Source organism: Triturus cristatus, chromosome 10 (assembly GCF_964204655.1).
Source record: "Triturus cristatus chromosome 10, aTriCri1.1, whole genome shotgun sequence".
Classification (NCBI taxonomy): Eukaryota; Metazoa; Chordata; class Amphibia; order Caudata; family Salamandridae; genus Triturus; species Triturus cristatus.
The window spans coordinates 1,057,375,416-1,057,397,978 of record NC_140593.1 but is presented as its reverse complement, the minus strand read 5'-3'; the positions used below and the strand labels follow the sequence as shown (position 1 = coordinate 1,057,397,978).

The window sequence follows — 22,563 nt, the reverse complement described above, 5'->3', positions numbered from 1 at the left end:
GTCACTGCAGTTCTTGCAAATGGGCTGATGACCGCAAGACAGACTTCGCAGGACCAGGAGACAGAAGATATAAAATACACTCTAACATTAACTGCCTAACAAAATTTGTGGTGTACATAATTGAGTGTAAATGTAAAAAACATTACATTGGTAGCACAATCAGACCATTGCGGGAACGCATAGGGGAACACACCAGGGCAGTTAAACAGGGGGACATGAGATACCCATTAGCAGCACACATGTCAATCTGTCCTGCCCAGTCACCCAATCGCACGTTTAAATTCTACAGAATTGAACATGTCCCAAGAAGTCCCAGGGGAGGGAACAGAGAACTCACACTAAGACAAAAAGAGGCACATTGGATTTTAAAAATGCACAGTGTGGAACAGGGTCTTAACATTGATCATGAATTACACTACTTTCTGGGCAATTAAGACCCCCACTGTCTGTTTTTATGGGACTATATCATATTGATTAACTTGCAAGCTCCTGATTGCCTGGACCCAATTTTACAGAGGGCTAGATAGAACTATACATACCGAGCATAACACTACTTAATGCAACTCCTAGTAGAAAGAATTTGATCTTGGTGAACACCAATGACAGATTCGAATAGGTTTTGCGCCACAAATGCATTAAATATGACCGTTTTTCCAATGAGCAACCTTCTTCTCAATTCTCAGTTGTATAATACGTGTTCTTTATAATTTGTATATATGTGTGATATTTGTTCTGATCTCTTATATCATGTACCAAGGAATTATTGGTTTTGCGAATTTCACGTTACAGCGTGGAATAGGTTTGTACTGAATCTAATAGATGGAGAGAACAATAGGCTATTTACGATTAGTTGATACTCACCAAGCACAAAACAGGTGCACCATTTCCTTTTCCTTCGTATATGCTGGGACCCTTATCATTACGCACAACCAAACATGTTCTAAAATGGCCGCCGTATTAGCCATTTATCTTTAGTCCTTCTTTTATTCACGTTACGTGAGTTTGGACGAGACCGAACCACACACGTGAGTATACTTCCCGGTTTCCAAACTTTGAATATAAGGAAGGGAAACCTCTTGCATGCACGCACTCGAGACCGGGAAACCAGGGACGGGCGTCACGTCAGAATCACTGTTCAGTCGAATAAGGTAAGCCTTGCCAAACGCGGTGCTGTTCATAGCATAGAACGCTTTAACGAGAGACACAAATAGATTACTATGCCGGTTATAGCTTTACCGAGTGAAAACCTTGTCCCCGTTTTCACTCTCTCCTGTATTTCCTATTTAAATTGAGCACTGTTTTTTTGACCGGTTCCCTTTATACATTACTAGCCATGAAGATTTTTTCATGATTCTACCAATAGACGGACGGAGGTGGAGACTTGTATAAGGGTGTAGAACACAGGGGAGGACCTGAAATTTATCTTCCAATACACCTGGATTACTTTGTTTGTTGGTAGTCTGGGATTTTGAACGGATTAATTACCCACAGTAGAAACATAGTCACTTAAGCGCTTATAATTTTAAAAGATCCACTCATTTTGGATATTTGCATATTGAGATCGGAACTAATCTGCTTTGAAATCGGGGCTATTTTAGATTTTGTTTTCACACACGAGACACGCTTATTGGCTCTTTTATATCGGTACGTACCCAGTCCCCCGATATACTATTACTCGACCACCCCGTTTTCTTACAATAAGACATTGTCGTTATAGTTCTGCACAAATATCATGCTCCACCAGATTACAACCGCATACCATGTGTAGCCTAACAGAATGGAGACTATGACTATGGGTTAATTAGGATTTAACTTATTTTCACAGTACTGAAAAGTAACAGGATTTAGCCAAGGATTGCAATATCCCACAGAAACAAGTGACGCCATTACCTCAGAAACCATAGGTGGTTTGGAATTATCACCACCTACTAAGTAGGTCTTTTACTTAAAATATTTATATTTCTACTCCTATTTTTCTCTATTCTTGAAACGACTTTGGCTTTGACATCAGTGTGATATAGATATTATCATTCCTTCCAGATATATATACCAAGCCAAGAATAGGTAGCTATGATCATATGCACTTTATTATATTTCTTCACAATTATGGCACCAATATATAGCACAAAAAACTTTTTACCCACCTGAATATGCGCAAACTCACACTCCTTAGAACTTATATACACCAAATCACACCCACCTCACTTCACTTTGAAACTCACCACGTGGGTGTGTCGTTCACATTTAGGATTCGTTTAGTATTCAGCGAACATCCTCACCAAATGCACGTTTTTTTAGCTCTCTCCATCGTGATTAGAGTCATAGATTTTCCGCTCCTCTTATGAATTCACAATATATGGTGATGTTGACTTTGGTCATGTAAATTGTCTTTCTAATTGGACTTAAGTGTCACCCACTTTTCGTTGGGTTTCGAGTTCCACTACCGTGTTGCTGTGACATTATCATTAAGTACAACATGTTTTTTAAGAAAGAGACAATACAGTTCTTTAATCTCTTTTGCAAACACAGCCTTGAAAAAGTCGCGGGACCACATTCCCATGTAGCGACGAAACACGTGTTGGCTGGCTGTTATGAACCACGGAGAAGATTGACAATGAATAAAAGAACCATCTAGAAGAAAAAGACTAAATCATTTCTTTTGTACACTGGGTTGAATTGCACTGTGAAAACACGTTACATCTTTATTTTATATAAGTAGTACGTGTGCTAAGGATTGTTTTCATTCTTAACCTGGGAGGCTAGATTGAAGATGTAATGTTCATAGTCAATGTTTCTTTTGGGGAGAAACTTCCTGAACTATTGCGTCATGCATATCTTGGTAAGAGGTCGTGGTAGCTGCTGACAACTCTTTGATGATTTGTCCAACATCTTTGCCTATCATGTTGTACAGGGCAATGAGTTGTTGATTTGAGTCGGTGGCCTGCGACCCCTTCAAGAAGCCTTCAAGGTCATCAAGCCATTCGTGCCAGCGTGGACCCATGCCACTGCCAGTATGAGAGTCAGCGGTTCTGGAGGGCCCAGGAATGAGACACTAAGCATGCTCGCTCTTGGCAGGGTGTTTTGTGTTGAATCCGGTGAGGACGAAATGTGTTAACTGAAGCAAAAGGCCACCACAGTGGTGATATGGTGCCAAAGTCATGAGTGTGTGTCTGACGAAGTAAAGAAGTAGGCATGACCCTTTATGCCCAGTGACATATGCAGCACAGCTGGTCACTGATAGTCCGGACCTAAATGTTCCTGGGTCTGAAGCAGAGTATCGTCTATCACACTGACGTGCAGCCACCGTGCACAGCAGTTGCAGCAGGATGGTGACTCAATTTGTTTAATAATTGTCTTTTCTCATCTTCTTTGTTTTATTCGTTTGGCTTCAGTTTCTGAGGGTGAAAGGAGGGTTGGTGCACCAGTTTAATTAATGTTGCCAAAGGCTGTGCATGTGGCTAAAACTTACTGTGCATATTTTAGTTGTTGAGCCCTCAAATCAGGCACAGGCTATTGTTAGCAGGGGTGCCTGACTTGAAGATGGGCACCGCGAGAGCAGCCAAGCCTATTGGATGATCCCGCCTGAACTCAAAATGGCCGCTGAGAGGAGCAGGGAAAACTTGCGAAAACTCGGCCTCAGAAGACAGTCAGCTCGAGACAAAGTGTGCAAGAAGCAGGCATCCAGCTTACCACAGATAAGAATTGTAGTGTTTCTCACCACAGCATGGTCAGGGTGGGCTCCTGGCACTATGTTTGCATTAATTCCGTATCGTGTGACCGGGGTGGGCCCCTGATGTTGCGTTATTCGTTGAACTTCCTCTGTGCACCCAGTGTGGCTCTTGGCTTTGGGCCATGACTCCTGGACCTCTCTCTGCATGGTGGAGTACTCATCCCATTCTCCTCACCAGTTATCATGTGGTGACAGTGCAGGGAATAACGACAACACAATGGTGTATATTTGATTCTTTTACAGCGCTGGGAGAGTCTGTCTCTTCGCATCCCCTTGCTAGTCTCCCATTCCCATGACTGCTCCTTCCTTTCAGGTTCCCCTTTAGACTTCCCCTGCCAGAGTCCCCTTTTACCTTGGGTCCTACTGTCCTGACGCTAATGCCCAGTTACCATATTACAGAAGGTGGGCCTCAATCTTTGGCATCAAATAGATTCCTACTTTATTACTAATACCTCTTTCTTTCTTCTTCCCTTCTCTCTTTCTTTATATCCCATACTTTATTTTCCCTCTTACTTTTTTTTTCATTTTTCTTCTTTAGTTTACTTTGTTTTTCCTTTCCTTACTCCTTTCTTTTTTACCTCCTTTCCTTTCTATGCTAATTTCTTCCCACCTTTTCCAATTCCCTTTTTCCTTGCCACCCCTTTGCCTTTTTTCCTTCCTGTGGCTCTTCCTTTCTTCTATTCTATCTTTTAATAACCTTTCATTTTTTCTTTAATTCCCCCTTCTTCCTTTCTTCTACCTTTCTTCATGTCTTCAGTCTATTTTCATTGTTAGTTTTTTCTATCTTGCCTTTCATCCTTTCTCTCTTACTTCTTTCTCTATTTTGTCCATCCTTTCTTTCCTTCTTCTTTCTTCCATCCTTCTATTCACCTCTCTCTTCCTTTCTACTTCTTAATAACTTGACTTAAGCCCTGATTACCAGTGGGTCAGTGTTTACAGACTCCTACATAAACCCCTGTTTGCGGCTGAGTAAGGTGATATTTACCAACCCCGATAAACACCAGGTGCATTAAATATATCCGTTCTTTAATTTTCAGCAGGTCAAACGTACCGGAATGTAACAGGTGAAATGTGTATTTACTGTACAATGCGGGATTGGTGCTGTGAGAACTAAAACGACACATTATTCACCAGAAACTTATAACAGGTGCTATTCATCAGACCTTATAAATAATGCACTCAAGGGTATCATTACCGATCAGGTGGGATAAACAGTACTTATTCGTCCAAAAACATAAAATCAGAGCCTCAGAATTGTACTGTGCAGAACAAGAAACACCTATCACGTCATGTCATAAATTAACAAAAATTAGTCACATTCTCTCTAAAGTTTTTTCCTGCCTTCTTTTCTTCCTTTCCACCTTTCTTTACTTCTTCGTGCATTTACATTTTTCTTTCCTTCCTCCCCATTTATTTTTCTTTCTTTCTTTCTACTGTCTTTCATTTTACCTTCCTTCCATTTTGCTTATTTCCTGCCCCACCTTCCCGCCAGCCATTCATTTCTTTTTCTCCGACCTTTTCCATTATTTTCTTCTTCTTCTTCCCTTAGTTCTTCCTTTATTTCCTTTTGTCTGCCTTTTATTTCCCTTTCTTTCATACACTCTTTCTTCTCTTGTCCCGTCTTTCAATTGCCTTTTCTTTTTGCTTTATTTCTACCACTTCTTGATTTCCACCCTCTCTTCACCCCTTTCTTCTTTCATTTTCCTTTCCATCCTTCTTTCTTTCCATATCCATTCATACCTCCATTCCTCTCTCCCTTTTTCTTCCTTTCTTCCTTTTTCTTTCTTCTTTTCATTCTCTATTCTCCTTATAGTCCACTTTCACTTTCTTTCCCTTTTCTAGAGTTTGTTTTTCTAGCCTTCTTTCGTTTGTTTTATTTGCTACTCATTCCATATGGCTTTTAATTGTTTTTCTTCAAACTTTCAAAATTTATTTTTCTTTCTCTCTGTTACAGAATTTGCTTCCTTTAACGCCCATCCCTCAACTTTGTGATGGTAAACGTTTACTGTTATAGGATGCCACTGAGCTGTAAACATTTTCCAGAGGAGGAAAAAAGTGAGATATGAAAGTGCATTAATTTGATTCACTTTATCCTCCATATTGGTCTGACTATGGACAATCAGCAGGCGGTATAGCTCAAGCAGCTAAACTATCCAGCACTAGAACAAAGAGATCAGCAAGTCACTTAATACAATTTCCTTTACAATATTTTATAGTCAATTGACATGAAATGTTTTAACACATAGGCATACCCTTTCATTTAAATCATTATTTTTGAGTGTACATGGTTTTAGAAGATATTTTAAGCTAACTTTAATTTTGTTATGAGAAACGTTTTTTGCATTTGAACTTTATTTTTTGCAGGATTTTTTTTTTATTGCACTCCCTACACTAAACATAAATAAGTTGGACTTGGCAGGCCATTTGGCCTGCTAGAGATTTTGAAGGGCCCCTCTTAAACAAATGATTCCCTTTTATGACAGCTATTCCTATTTCTGATATTGGGCTGCACTCACCTCGTGATTGCCTTTTTGCCTCTTCTCCTTCAGACTCTTGACAGCACTTGTAAAAAACTGCAACGTGTCATTGGGAAACAGGCAGACATCCATTTTTTTTAGAACAGGAATGAGGAATGGAAATAAGACTGGAAAGGAAAACAAAATGATGGCAACTTTTCCAAGGAATCACATAAGCCAAACAAGAATGCACTATATGATATTTATTCGATAAATCTTACCATCTCTTTTGGTACCTAATGTTCAAACTAGTAGATATGCTGTTTTCCCTGAATATGAAAATCATTAACTGTTGTGGGCGGGAACCAAATCTTATCATAAAGCATGTTGGATGACGCCTGGAAGGATGAAGGAGGATTGACTGGGTGTCAAATGTAGACTACTTTAGTGTGATAAGCAAATCTACATTACTTCTCCAACCACCTCTTTGGAATAATGTTTACTATAACATTAATATTGTATTTGTAATATTTTTCTTTGTTGTAGGCAAGACCAACTATTATGTTATGAAAATTTAATAAAGAAATCTGAACACAAAAAAGAAATAATGTTCACCCTCAAACATGACTTCTCAGAGAATGCTCCTCGGATCTGGAAATGCCTTGCCCCACATTTTGTACTAACATTTATGCTTCTGATCTTCAAATCCATAGTGAAGTATCATTTAATTTACCCTTCATAACAATGCTGAATGTTAGGAAGATAAATAGACTTTGCTGATGACAGGGTTAAATTATCATCCTGTTGTACATTATAAGGATATTGTAACTCACTGAGGAGTTTTGTGACCATATATAAGAACAAGGCAGACTTCCTATTTAGGGTTGTGGAACTTCCATGGGTGAATGAATCATGTGCTTGTCTAATCCAAACACTAACACAATGTGGCCTGGTCTCAGATATCAGATTCTCGACTGGAGCGTAGGGGATTCCCCAAGCCCCTAAAACCTACAAAGTAATCCGGAGGGTCTGGTGTTGTGGTAATAAAATGCCACATGTATCAAACAGGAGACCCCATGTGAGAGGGAAAGGTGAACAGGGGGGGACAGGGAGCTAGTTCAAAAGGTCCAGAAGCCCGTGCTCCTAACAAGAATCAGGAAATTTAAAAATAAGGCTAATGTTCCTGAGAGGAAAGAGAGGAGAGAGGCACAAACTCTCCAAATGTGACGAGTGCCTGGGCCAGAGTAGTGGAACCGGGCAGTCAGCGGGACTGTTTATGTTGCCCTCACACATCCCCTAGAGGATGCCATGCTTCATCATAAGGCGGTGCTCATCGCTATGTGCAACATTGACCCTAAGCCATACGCTTTATAGGTACGGGAGTTCATGCAGACTATCAACAACAGATAGAAAGGTAACTTCTACTGCACACTGTGTTAAATCTGTATACAATTGTTCAGAGAAAACCAAGTTCCTCCCGATACTTAACTTATGTTACATAACTGATGCCCTGCTACGGGCAGCCTTTATCTGTATCGAACCCCTCCCAGTCACGAAACCGTCATTTAGAAATTAAGTTGATGTGACTAGAAAATTGGGTACAGAAAACAGTGTTTTGTCTTCGGAGAGAGTTTAACCTGTACCACACTGTTTGCAGACAGTGAAACTCTTATGAAAAATACACTAAAGAGTTTTAAAAAGTATCTCATAAGAACAGTTTTCACTCTATGCAACACTTGGCAAAAAAGACACTATCCACCAGAACAACTCATGCCTTTACCGTGCATGCCGTTGCTTCGCAGTCTTCACAATGAATGCATCTTTACCATGCATTCCTTTACCACACATATCATTACAACGACATGCCTTAGAGAAAGCACTGGACTTTGGAGTGGTATAACTTACTCTTCATACTCCAGTCTGTGCAACAGCAGGGAAAGCATTGGACTTTAAACTCCTATGCCAATTTCCCTAAGGCATGTTGTTGTAACTACATGCGTGGTGAAGGAATGTGTGGTAAAGGCTCATCTATTGTAATGGCTGCGTTGTAACTGCATCGCTTGATTCGGCTGTAATGATAAAGTCTGTTTCCTGTCTGAAGGTGCTAAAGATCATACTACCTGAAGCCTTCATACAGTGGTGAAAGCTTCACTGATAGAACATCTTCAGAAGAAAATCAAGCACATGTACATAGGTTAGTACCTGGTGCACACAGTCTTCTATGTTATATGGACATTTTCATGCTGAGGTGATTCTTTCTAATAACTCAAGATTGCTTACAATACTTAGGTGCCGATCACGATCCGGTAAAAAATATCCCCGTGCGACTCGTATCCGGTCTTTTTACCGTACGAATCGTACAAGTGCCGTACGAACTGGCAATCACGATTCGCATGGTAAAAAGTCCATACGAACCGCATTGGGAATCATTCCCCACACGTCCTCGGGTCGGAAAATGTGTCCGACACGTCCTCGTACGATTCACCGTACAAACGTGAAAGGTGAAGTCCGACCGAGGAATCATGATCCATCCCGGGCGTCCGAATGTACAACCGTATGGTGAAAAGACCGTCCGCACCGAACTCCCATAACAACCATGGAGACGTCCAAACAGGTGCCCGGTACGTGCCGTACCCCCCCCAGCCCCCGCATGTACGCGCCGTACCCCCCCAGCCCCCGTAGGTACGCGCCGAACCCCCCCCAGCCCCCGTAGGTACGCGCCGACCCCCCCCCCAGCCCCCGTAGGTACGCGCCGACCCCCCCCAGCCCCCGTAGGTACGCGCCGAACCCCCCCCAGCCCCCGTAGGTACGCGCCGAACCCCCCTGTATGTACACCCGTGTACGTGTCGAACCCCCCGTGTACGTTCGAGTCGAACCCCCCCCGTGTACGTTCGAGTCGTACCCCCCCGTGTACGTTCGAGTCGTACCCCCCCCGTGTACGTTCGAGTCGTACCCCCACCCGTGTATGTACGGTGCGTACCCCCGTGTACGTTTGAGTCGTACCCCCCCGTGTACGTTCGAGTCGAACCCCCCCCGTGTATGTTCCAGTCGAACCCCCCCGTGTACGTTCGAGTCGTACCCCCACCCGTGTATGTACGGTGCGTACCCCCAGCGCGTAGCGCTGGGGGTACGCACCGTACATACACGGGTGGGGGTACGACTCGAACGTACACGGGGGGGTTCGACTCGAACGTACACGGGGGGGTACGACTCGAACGTACACGGGGGGTTCGACTCGAACGTACACGGGGGGTTCGACTCGAATGTACACGGGGGGGTACGACTCGAACGTACACGGGGGGGTTCGACTCGAACGTACACGGGGGGGTACGACTCGAACGTACACGGGGGTTCGACTCGAACGTACACGGGGGGGGTTCGACTCGAACGTACACGGGTGGGGGTACGACTCGAACGTACACGGGGGGGTTCGACTCGAACGTACACGGGGGGTACGACTCGAACGTACACGGGGGGGGTTCGACTCGAACGTACACGGGGGGTACGACTCGAACGTACACGGGGGGTTTGACACGTACACGGGTGTACATACAGGGGGGTTCGGCGCGTGCCTACGGGGGCTGGGGGGGTCGGCGCGTACCTACGGGGGCTTGGGGGGGTCGGCGCGTACCTACGGGGGCTGGGGGGGGTCGGCGCGTACCTACGGGGGCTGGGGGGGGGTCGGCGCGTACCTTTGGGGGCTGGGGGGGGGTACGGTGCGTACCGGGCCACCTACTCTGGTCGATTCGCGCCGTACTTCGCTTTTGCGGCACTTTTTGGGTGCCGTGAAAATATTGCCGTCCGGACTGCTGTCGGTTCGAATCGTAATTCCTGGGTCGTGAAACGCTGCCTGAAAGCGTCCCGACGTCACGTCGCAGCATTCCCGGATCTCATTCGTATGTATATTTTCGTCGGTCGGTGTTTTTTACGATTCGTACGGAAATGGTGTTTCCGTGCGAATCGTAATTCCATGTTTGTAAAGTTTTACGACCGGGTACGAGTCGGACGGGGAATTCGCTCCGACCGACGGTTCGTACACGGTTTTTACCGGATCGTGATCGGCACCTTAGTATGCAGTACGTAGAATCTTTGCAGTGTTGGTAACTTTTTTGTGCAGAATCAAAAAACTTGTTCTGAACATACTAGATACAAGTTGTCAACTGTTACCTGCGCACAGAGTTACTGTTCAATACAAAGATTTATAATGTGTTTAGTACCTCTACACACCTTTGGTGCATTAACAGTACATGTGTTTTGTAAACACTTACACCCATTAGCTGAACTCAGGCTGTACAAAATTAGATAAGGTAAAGCAGTAATATAGTAGTTACCTGCCACTATGTAAACTATAAAACACACTGACACATTCATTGGATGAAGTCATCAGTGATGTCATTTTCCACTGCCACTTGCAAATGGGTGTTTTGTGCATGGCAGGGGATGTGAGATATGCCATGCATTGAGGGCTTTACATACCGGAAATGGCAAATCTTTGCAGTTTTGCATGCTAGAGCAAGAACCATAATTCAGTTTTTAACTGTGGCTATGTGATAAATGTGAGACTTTGTTGGGAAATTAGATTTTTAGAACAATGATGGACCACTAGTGTTTGAGCCTATGAAATTGTATCCCAAACTGCACCATTGTGTCCAAAAATAAATAGGAGTGCAAATCAGCAGTCAACGGTCAAGATAAATGTGCATTCTTGATTTCCTGGAAAAAAGCAGGCAGGAAAATCTCTGTGACTCAGAAGTGACAACTTACACTCTTGAATATCTATTGGCAAAGAAAACATTCCTAGGTGGTACCAGTTTAAGGCTGAGCCTTGTAAAATGCCACAAATGTTACAGTAGGCAGTGATTAAGTTAGTAGGATCAGCTGAGGCTCTTTTAGGCATGCCAAGCCGACCAAGGTCTTCATTCTATACTTTCTCTCAAAGTATCCTGTTAGCCTCGCTCTTGTTGGTTTCCATCCATTTTGCTCTCAAGTCTTACTGAACTCTGAGCTTCTAAAAAGCTTTGTGAAGGTTTCTGCATATTGGGGCATCTGGGTACTGGGCTGTTTTCTCAAAAAACCTGGTGTAATGGCTGGAGGTTCCGACCTTTACGACACACAGCTTACAGAAACCATGAGAAAGCTGCAACTGTTGCAACCTTCTCTCCCATCTTTACAAGAGCATGTATTAGGTTTAATAAGCTCCAAATTTGATTATAAAAAAATCCTGGCAATCAGAACTTGGTTCAAAGTACTTTCCCAAGGCCCAGTTGAGGGCACCCGTAGCTGGTGCAAACATAGGCTGCAGTGGATTCTTTAATTGCCCTTTGTACAGATTAAAACATGAAGATAAAGTGAGGAGGAACCCATCTACATTGTATAAGCAGATCTCCATAAGTAATTTCCTTTTGTGTCCGATGCTGGAAAGCTAGGTGGGCTAGCTCAAACACAAGACAGGAGATTGATATAAATTTATGCCACAGTCTGAGTTAAGACAAACATCTGAAGGCCTAGGTTCCAGGGCACCAGAACAGATGATTTCAGCGGTGTCTAGAATCGTAGGAATTAAGTTATTGTTATAAAGCTCGTATTTCAGAGAGTTTATGAACAAATGATAGAGACTATAATTCAAGTTCTTGAGCAAAAAATCTTATTGAAGAAGAAAATTCAAATGTTGATAACAGGTGTTTTGCAACCAAAGCCATTAAAGGAATTTAGAGAGCATTAAGAGATGCATTTAAGTTGCCCACATCTTTCATCCTTTTTGCCATTATGTGTATTGAAACCTGCAAAATGGGGACAAAAGTACCCATTCATTTATTGTTGATTTTTGTAGAACAATTCTTTGTCTACCTATCAAACTATTGACATGTTTATTTGCAATGCTATCCGGTCACAGGCCAACACTCCTACAGGCACCCACCTTAACTCTATCTCCAATAAGCTTGTGCACTTTCAGCAAGGACATAGAGTAAATGATTATGCAAGAGATGTTAGACCACAATTAGGAGCCATAGTAGAAGCCATCTAGAGGGCTTGGCTAGGAGATATCTAGTTTTGGTTCTGGTCAGGTATCAGTGCCTGGTATTAGTATCATCTTTAGGAATATCCGTTTTGTAGTCAAAAGTACCTCAATGCTTTGAGATTATGTAAACCTGGCCCTGACTGCAACATCCATGACAAAAAATGCTCGAGTCATCTCATTTGAAGTACTTGCGTAATGCGTGACCAGTCATAAATTACGAGAAATAAGAAATGAAAAGGAAAATCATGCAAGGATATCAGCACATGCTGGAATCAAATAGATTTTAAGCTATGGTATGTCCAATATACTCTATAACATTATAAAGTGGCTCAGGATTCTTACTTATGATAATAAACAACGGGCTCATGAATTTGAAATTCAAGACTCTCCTTCCATTGGTAACAAATGGATCTTTTGGGTTGTTCATAGAGTCGATGTTCACACCAAAGGAGGTGCTGATGACCACATCAATACTGTAGGAGGAAAACATCCTGGGCAGAAAGGAAATATAAATGGAGTTATTCACTATGTAGCTAAAATCCAAATTCTAGAGCAGAACCATCAATATCTTATAGCCCGGCAATAATTTTAAGTGATATGTATATGCTGATTCCAAATACCCCCACTATGTGAAACTATCCCACCTTCGTATCCGTGAGCCTAACCAACTGTACAGTGTCTAAACCTGGGTATCACAGGAATGGGGGAAACAGAGACTTATTGTTACATTGACTTTATAGGGTTTTCATCATTACTTAGTAAATATTTTCAAGATTTTTTGTGGCGATTCAAATTCTGTGCAGTATGAGTATAGCATACAATCAACAGACATACAAATTCAAAGAACAATGTCTAATAACAAAAAATGTTTTCTCTAGAGGTGTCTGGAGCATTATCAGCATGAAATACCAAACTCACCTTTATTATAGAGCTTTCCTTGAACTGATGGTTTAGTCGTATCTGTTCACAGTTTTACAAAAATGCCACACCTCCAACTAACATCTTTTTGCAAGGATGGTCAACACAGAAAAACCTTTGTTAAAAGGATGAAGTTGATAGTGAATGACTTACGCCCTGATCCTGAGTGGGTCAGAATAGGAGTGGTATTTTCAGCACTAGGGAAATGCTTTACACCGGTGTATGGTATTTACCAGCTGTGGTAAATATCTACAATTCTCAGTTTTACGGGGTAAAATTAGTTATAAAATGCAGGGTTGGTGTTTACCATAACAAATTGCACATGCTCTGCCTTTTTTTACGGCCCTTTTCCTCTGGTACATTTCAGTAGGTATTAACTACTGAAATTTATCAGATAAATATTGTGGAAAGTATGGTGCTTACTGCAAAACTCAAAGTCAAATCCCTTTGCAAACTGCCCTTAATGGTTATGTTGCAACCACCGTTCCCTTAGATGTTCACAGATCAGTTTGGCCATACCCACAACCTTCCTTCTTTAAACCTCTCAGCCTGACCCACTCCCATTTTCAACCTTATACAGCAATTTTTTTAAATCCTGCATTTTTTAAGTAGTTTAAATCACAAGGACTCATCATGCACCCACACTACTAAACCCTCGTTGCAAACTCCGCCAATCCGAAGCTTTTCCTTTCCATTTTCAACTCCTCTTTCAAAGCATGTATAAACTAAATTATGCTCCACATACCTTTGAACTCCATCAGTTTTGAAATATCATTACTCTTTACAATGTCAACCATTTAGTACCCACCACGTTACATTCAACCCCAAGACTGTAAATAGCTAACCTGCTCATCACATCCCACAAACCTTTGAGACCAACTACATCAGAGACCAATACTTTATCTTGCCTTTTTCGCTCATACAAATGTAACTTCTTCAACTTCCCTTAATGCTGTAACCAATCCCACATTCCTTTAACACCATTACTCAGTTATACAATTGTCATTATTCATTCAACCACAAAGTCACAAAAGGGAGGTCACTAGTCAATTACAGGATGTTGTAGCTGAACAGAACTTGCTTCATGATTTGCACTCAAGGTTTTGACCATCAACTTTCACCTGGACAACTCCAAAGACAAAAACACATTGTCCCTGCTGGAGTACCTTGCCACTCGGACTCAAACAACTGGTCAACTCCCCAACCTACTCAGCTGGACACACACTCGACCCCATTTTCTTGGCCAGCGACATCACCTTCAGCCACACCACCGAGCTCCAGTGGACAGACCACCGCTTTGGACACTTCTCCTTCACCAAACGCTCCATATACCCCCATGCCCACCACTACACATGCAGAGGTTAGAACAAGGTCACCGAAAAACAGCTCACCATGCACCTCAGCAAAACCCTTCCACCAACGCTTATACCACAGCACGCAACCTCCACTGATGGATCTCCGACTGCGCTGACACTCTGGCCCCTCTGAAGAAAGCCCCAGTCAAGAGACACATCAAGAAGTCAGCTGGTTCTGTGCCACCCTTCATGAGTCCAGACGCACCTGTAGATGGCTCGAGAAGAGATAGAGGAGCAGAAAAACACTGGAAGACCACTCAGCTTTCAAGGCCGCTGTTACCGCACACCACCACCTCATCAGAACAACGAAAAAGCAGCCCTACAAGAAAGGATCAATGCCATTGCACTCAACAGTAAAGAACTTTTCACCGTTGTCAAAGAATTTGCAAGACCAAGCACAGGGACAGCAGATATCCCCCTCCCAAGACCTCTGCAACAACCGTGGCACCTACTTCCACCACAAGATTAAGGAGATATATGACAGCTTCAATAGCCTCGATACCCAAGACCTTCTGACCCCACCCACAACCACTGCACCCTATGATGCCTGACCCCAACAGACCCTGCTCATCTGGACTACCCTCCCCGTGAATGACACCTTCAAGATCATGAAGAGCATCCACTTCGGAGAACCCTCTTACCCCTGCTCGCATCACATCTTCAACAGAGCCGGCACCACCCTTGCTTTCAAACTCTGTCGCACCATCAACTGCTCCATCAACTCCGTCACCTTCTCGGAAGACTGGAAACACACCCAGAACAACCCCTTGTTTAAAAAAGCCTCTGCTGACCCGATGGACCTCATAAACTTCAGACTCATCTCGCTTATCCCCTTTCCAGCCAAGGTCACTGAGAAGGCCATCAAAGCCCAACTTTCTGAGGAGGCACATAAGGGGCAATTTTCCCCATCTCCCCCACAGGGGGTGCATAAAGACTATGGATATTTTGGGGGGGGGGCTTGCCCATAGTGGACAGCCCACACCCCTCTTTTAAAAAAAAAAATTAAAACCCTGGTGCCTAGTGGAAAGACTGTCCCTTTTTTGTTTGGGTGCTGGGGGCATTGACATGCTTATTTTGTGCAACACCCACCCCTATGTTTTCTAAAGAGAAGAATCCTTGGCGCCTAATGGGCTTTCTGCCCTCCTGGAACCGGGGCAGAAAGACTGAATATGCCCAAATTATTATGGTGGGGGCATAGACCCTTGCCCGAGGGGCCACTCTCCCTCCCTGGTGTCTAGTGGTGGATCCATGCTTGGTGATTGCCTTCTAGTGGCGATCCCTAAGCAGGGATCCACTAGGGAGAGGTACCGTTGGAAAGGTGAGATTCTCCCCTTACCAATGGTTCCTCTCCCGTTTGCCTACATGCTCAAGGGTCTGAGATAGCCCCGGTAGCATATAGGCAGTGAAATTGAAATGAGCCGATCAGCTCTTTTCACTTTCACTTTCAGTGTAGTGACGTTGGCGCGCCATGCGCGCCGATCGTCATTGCACTGAAAAAAAATGCCTCGGCAGCTGGGAAAGCTCTTCCCCAGCGCCCAAGGCTGAAAAATAGAAAAGGAAATCCCTCTGCTTTTTACAGCAGAGGTATTTTGCGGTGGTGTGCCGACGCTGTCCAGTAAATGTTCAGTATTTGTAAAGCGCAAACAATTACCTGAAGGTGTCCTGGCGCTGGCAGCCATCAGGAAGATTAAGCGAGCTATTGCCCAGAGTCACATGGTGCTGGGCTGATCTGCCACCAGCACCGGGGATCGAACCGCGATCCCCCAGGTTCCAGAGTCAGCCACCCTGGCTACTACACCACACCTCTTCCACAGGATGCAGCAGTTAAGTCCCTGGCACACCAGTGCCACAGCCGAGGATGTAACCGTTTCATTTGCGGCACCTAAACAGTTACATTCTTGTTGTACCATCAGAATTCATCACTCTATGGTAAACCTTTCTATTCACAACACTTACAAATTACACCTTTCCTCTGACAACTCTTGTCAATTTGCAGCACCTCTGCCACGCAACCACAATTTCCCAACATGCTTTAATTTCTTACTTACAGTTTCATATCTAGGGGTTCATCTTGTTCTGTTTTTTTCTGAACATTTTTTACCAAGGTTTCTCCCAAATTCTTTATAATTGGAAACATCTGCAAATCAAAAAAAAAAAATTATGCTGGATAGACATGTTAGAAATATCAGCAATTTCTGACAAACATCCCCAGCCCTTCCTTTTAGTAACAGACCATCCATCTTGGGCAACCACATATCATGGCTGGACTAGAAACAGTTGATATGGAAACCCAAGGGCAAAGTCAGAGTGCATTAAAGTAAAATGTGTATTCATTAGCACCAAGATTTACTTACATTTCATGCAAGAGAGCACAGCAACTGAGTCGAATAGAGGTAGAAAAAAATGTGCCATAGCTGCTATGATATGGCACATTTTTTATCTCCACCAGTGCTGGTGCACTTTTGGCTGCCATGCACTAACACACATCCTTGTGTCTCAGTGGAAGGGTGTGTGTGTTCTCTAAGGTATAGGTTTTGTGTAGGAAGAGCATCCTTTCACTACAAAAAATATCTTTTAATATTCTACTTTGTATGTTTGCTGTAAAATGGAGCACGCATGTAAGTTTAAACATATCTTCTTGTCTGCCTCGAGGAGACAAATGGTTTTGGCTCAAATTCCTATCCACGCATGTTAGTAGATCAGGAAGGCGTCAAATGCATGGGTGATTGAGCGGGAACACCCATGTAGCACCGATGGAATGCTCTCTTGGCATAAAGTGGCACATAGCACAAATTTATGTTACTTTGAGGAACTGTCCAAGGCAAATCCTAGTTTGTGTTGGAAAGCATGTCCTACTCAAACCCCTTGCTCCAGGTTGCGTTCCTGATGTGATGCAAGTCCAGTGCAAAGCGTTAGTAAATCTGGAACTAGATATTTAGGAGGGGGTTTGCAGGTAGTCTTGTAGGCAATGCTGGAGAATATGAGCTAACAATTTATACTGTCCTGGGTACTAAGAAGAATTTGAAGGCTTGAAGTAATGCATTCGCTGAAAAATTATTCTCAAAGCATATATGAGGGGACTTAATATTTGAAAAGCAACTTCTGAAAATCACCATGAACAGAAGTTTCAGGGTTGTTGTATGAGATTTTGGTGCATGCAGGCAATTAATGTACACTCAAGTATGGAGGTCTGCTGTCCCTTGAAACAAACAACCTGCATTCTCAGGCAATCTCATGAGAAGTGGGATTGCAGAAGGCCTCCTGCCTAATCATTATTCATTAGGCAGGCAAGATATTTCAAATCTATATTTTGTGATCCGACTAATTAGCACATCGGTCACATCGCAAACTGATGCCAAGATAACAGTCCAGTTGTAGTGCAGTTTGCGCATGTTGGTTTGTGACATAGGATTTGTACATCAGGACCATACACACTACGGCCCAGATTTCCAATGATTTTGTGTCAAGGTCATGTCATGTTTGTGGCACAACCCAGACAAAAAAATCATTGTTGGCATTTAATAATCAATATAAAAACACTTTCAGTGGTGTAGCAAATGCAAAGTAATGCAAAGTAGCTTTGTGTTAATTTGTCCTGGGTAAGTGTTACATGGGTGGTGATTGGGCATTCCCATACATCCACCTATGTATTTCGAAACAAACACAGATTTACAAAGACTTGTAAACCTGGGTCTGCACCACAATGGTGCTCCTACCAGACAGAGGCGTAGGGAGAAATATGTTTATTTCTCCTTGTTACTTCCTCTTTTCATGTGTGCTTGTTAGGAATGTGGTTTCATGTTGGCTAGGGTTTGCACCTAAGCCAGGCAGAGCCCACCACTCTAGTCAGGGCAAGTAAGTTACACACCAAAGATAATCTGTGCTCATCCCCCGGTAGCCTGGCGCCAAGCACGGAAATGCTATCTTTGCCCATGTTGACCTAGAATAGAATGTTCTGCATTTCTATAGCTTCTACTGTGTGTGGTTCAGTGTAACGGGTAATATTTTATGACAGTAATAATATGCACAGTATTTATGAAGCATGTCATTTTGGTCTATGCACAATATAATACAGGTATATATATATATATATATATATATAAAAATATATATTCCAGGCAACCTTTTTACATTTGATTTGCTTGCGACACAAAGCTGAAAGCAGGAGCGGACACCTCTTTTTTTGTGCAGGTTATTTTATTTTATATTTTTGCACTATGCCGCCATGACGCATTTCGGTCCACAAGGACCTTGATCTCATGACGCGCTGACAACACCTCCCCATATTTAAAGTGCCAGTGCAACCTATTAACATAAACAACAGACTGTCATCCGTTCTTATGACTAGTTAGCAGCTAAAAATGTACACTTAGTAAATATAGTGGACAAAATCGTTGTGTAAAAGGACAAATGTGGAAATATGCATTAATGAATTACATAAAATGCATAGAGTAAAATCAAATTTGTATTTGCGTAGTTTGCCAGCAATACTCCTATTACTGACCGACCAAATGGATATAAGTTGTCAATTAAACACCAATTGATGTTACTCATACCACGTCCTTTAAAATTCCTGTATAAATACACATTGTCAAACACATTGCCGCAACATCTTTTACAAATTTATCTGATTTGTATTATGCCCATAGTGGGCCTGCTAACCCCCCGACAGCAAAAATTGTTTGGTTGTTTTTTTTTTTAAATTGTGAAAAAACAAAGTGCAATACCCAATGTATGATCCATTACTAATCCTGCCTGGGATTCAGTAGGTCATGGCTGTGCTTAAATCTAGTTTACAAGCACATCATTTTTTTCTTTTTTGTTTTTCTATTTCTTTTGATCTTGATGGTATACTTGCTAAAAATAAAGAAAAGTGATATTAGGTAGAGAGTATGCAGGTCATCTGTTAGTTCTAACCAGCTTAAATGTTTTTATCCTGAATGTCAGAGATGTCTAACTTGAAATGTTAACATAGGTTTCAGAGATATTATAGTTAGAAATTAGCATTTAAAAAACCTTAGAAATTCACAGAAAAAAACATAGGTTTCAGGGGTGTTATAGTTAGCTGGCCATTTCACTCGTACAAAACCATAGAAATTCCTCCTTTATAGTTAGTTCTGCTAACTATAACTCGCGCGCCCACAATGCACTGCTGATGATGTCACATATTGAATCATTCATAACATGGTCAGTGACATCACTGATTACATCACTGATGACATGTCAAATGACATCTCTGATGACATCACTGATGACATCATCCAGTGAATGTGGTTTAGTTTGAAATTTAAATATGTATTATATATATACCAATCTGTATTGAAGATTGAGTGTATATATAACTGTCTGGATGGAGGATTTAGTAGCTGTCTGACTGTCTGTTTAAGCGAGTAATTAAAAGTGTCTCACTTAATACATGGATTAGTAACTAAACTATGTGAATGTGTGCATCACTGTCTCTGTTGTTGTATAACATGCTGCATCAGTTGGTCACTAACTACATGAGTGTGTATATTAGTAATTGATTAGTTGGGTGAGTATTTGTATGGGACACTGAGTTTGTGTGTGGTTGGATGGGGTGTGTGTAACTCTATGCATAGATGTGTGAATGGTTGATTGACTAGGTGTATAGGTTTAAGAGTGCATGTGGAAACAGTTGTTTGGGTGACTGAGTGTATATATTTGTGTGTTGGTGAGCAAATATATGTTTTAGTTGTACATCTTCAACAAAATAAAAAATAAAAGGCATTGTATATGAGAGTTGGTGTATATAAATAAGTATGTGTAAGAGTCAGTGATTGTGAGAGTAACTATATAAATGAGTGTATAATTGTAATGGTGGTTTCTTAACATATTAACTATGAGTCACTATGTGTTTCAATAAATGAGGTGTTGTTGGATATTGTGTAAGTGAGTAAATGTAAGTGTGATTAATTTTTTTCATGAGTGAGTAGGATGACTGCATAACCGACTAAGATGACTGATGATGTGTCAATGTCTATATATGTGTATAAATGCATTTGATAGTGTTCTATTAATTAGTGACTGCATGTATAAATGATTCTGTTGCTGAATGGGTAGTTGTGTGTGTAGACTTAGGAATCAGTGGGTATGAAGTAACTGGTATTGGTGTGTCAATGGTTTCAAATATGGTACTCTGTATTATACAGTGAGTGATGAAAGGTTATACTAGTGTATGATGAGGTGTATCAGATTGTCACCTGGATGATGTCATCAGTGATGTCATCATTGATGTCATTTGAGATGTCATCAGTGATGTCACTGACCATGTCATGAATGATGCGATATGTGATATCATCAGCAGTGCACTGCGGGCGCACGAGTTATAGTTAGCAGAACTAACTATAACGGAGGGATTTCTATGGTTTTGTATGAGTGAAATGGCCAGCTAACTATAACACCCCTGAAACCTATGTTTTTTCTGTGAATTTCTAAGGTTTTTTAAATGCTAATTTCTAACTATAACGTCTCTGAAACCTATGGTTTTTTCAGTGAATTTCAAAGCTTTTTTAAATGCTAATTTCTAACTATAACGTCTCTGAAACCTATGGTTTTTTTTCAGTGAGTTTCAAAGGTTTTTTAAATGCTAATTTCTAAGTGTGATAGTAGTTATACCTATTTTTTTGTACTGATTTTCTACAGTTTTTAATTGTTTATTTATAAATATTTTATTCATTAAATAACATTATATATTTTTCTGAAAATTGCCCCAAAAAATTTAAAAAACAAATTCAAACTGAAATATTGATTACTTTTTTTGTTTTCACTTTCTATTTTAACCCCTTCGATGCTCATGACGGAGCGGTTCCGTCATGAGCATCAGTTGGGCTGTGCTCATGTCGGAACCGCTCCGTCATGAGGACAGCCCCTGGGGGAAGCGCTGGCGCTCCCCCCCTGGGGCATCGATCGTGCCCCCACAGACAGGGATGGCAGCGGAAGAGTTTCCGCTGCCACCCCCGAGCCCCCCCACGCTTCCTGGTGACGTCAGCGCGCACAGCGCACGCCGGCGTCATCAGGAAGTGCTCGGACGCCTGGAAGCCATTGGCTTCCAGGCGTCCACAGCGAGTAGGTGAGTCTTGTGTGTTCCGGTGGGGCGGCGGGGGCCTTTCAGAGCGTATTGAGGCATCGGGGGAGAGGAAAGAGTATTTCCTCTCCCCTGATGTCTCAATACAGGGCATTCCTGCTCCACGATCGCGCACAGCGTCGCGATCGTGGAGCAGGGATGCCCCACTAGACACCAGGGATGTGTTTTATTTTATTTTGGAAGCAACCCCTTGGGTAAGGGTCGCTTCCTGGGGGCCATATATTATTATAAGACTTTTCTGCCCCCTCTGGGGGCAGATCGGTGGTTTTTTTTCGCCGTTTCTGCTCCCAGGGGGGGCAGAAAAGCCCACTAGACACCAGGGATATCATTATTTATGTAGGAAGCGACCCCTTGAGCAAGGGTCGCTTCCTTGGGGCCCTAAATTGTTTGAAGACTTTTCTGCCCCCTCTGGGGGCAGATCGGTGTCCTTTGTTTTGCCGTTTCTGCTCCCAGGGGGGGCAGAAAAGCCCACTAGACACCAGGGATCTTATTATTATTGTAGGAAGCGACCCCTTGGGCAAGGGTCGCTTCCTTGGGCCCACAAATTTTTGAAAGACTTTTCTGCCCCCTCTGGGGGCAGATCGGTGTCCTTATTTTGCCGTTTCTGCTCCTAGGGGGGGCAGAAAAGCCCACTAGACACCAGGGATCTTATTATTATTGTAGGAAGCGACCCCTTGGGCAAGGGTCGCTTCCTTGGGCCCACAAATTTTTGAAAGACTTTTCTGCCCCCTCTGGGGGCAGATCGGTGTTATTTTTTTGCCGTTTCTGCTCCCAGGGGGGGGGGGGCAGAAAAGCCCACTAGACACCAGGGATCTAATTTTTGTTGTAGGAAGCGACCCCTTGGGCAAGGGTCGCTTCCTTGGGCCCCTAATTATTTTGTAGATTTTTCTGCCCCCTCTGGGGGCAGATCGGTTTTATTTTTTCGCCGTTTCTGCTCCCGGGGGGGGCAGAAAAGGCCACTAGACACCAGGGAATTAGTT

The 22,563-nt window shown here is 42.7% G+C and overlaps 1 protein-coding gene across 1 annotated transcript in view; it reads right to left on the bottom strand.

Moving 5' to 3' along the window:
- The window catches only part of LOC146796557 (cytochrome P450 3A21-like), a 301,005-nt gene that overhangs the window by 99,799 nt on the left and 178,643 nt on the right, over positions 1–22,563 (bottom strand). Inside the window, exons 6-8 of the mRNA XM_085629194.1 lie at positions 16,527–16,615; positions 12,548–12,696; positions 6,247–6,374 (exon numbers count right to left, since the gene is read on the bottom strand). Of these exons, the coding sequence (XP_085485320.1) occupies positions 6,247–6,374; positions 12,548–12,696; positions 16,527–16,615 (366 nt within the window). The remainder of the gene's footprint in view (positions 1–6,246; positions 6,375–12,547; positions 12,697–16,526; positions 16,616–22,563) is intronic.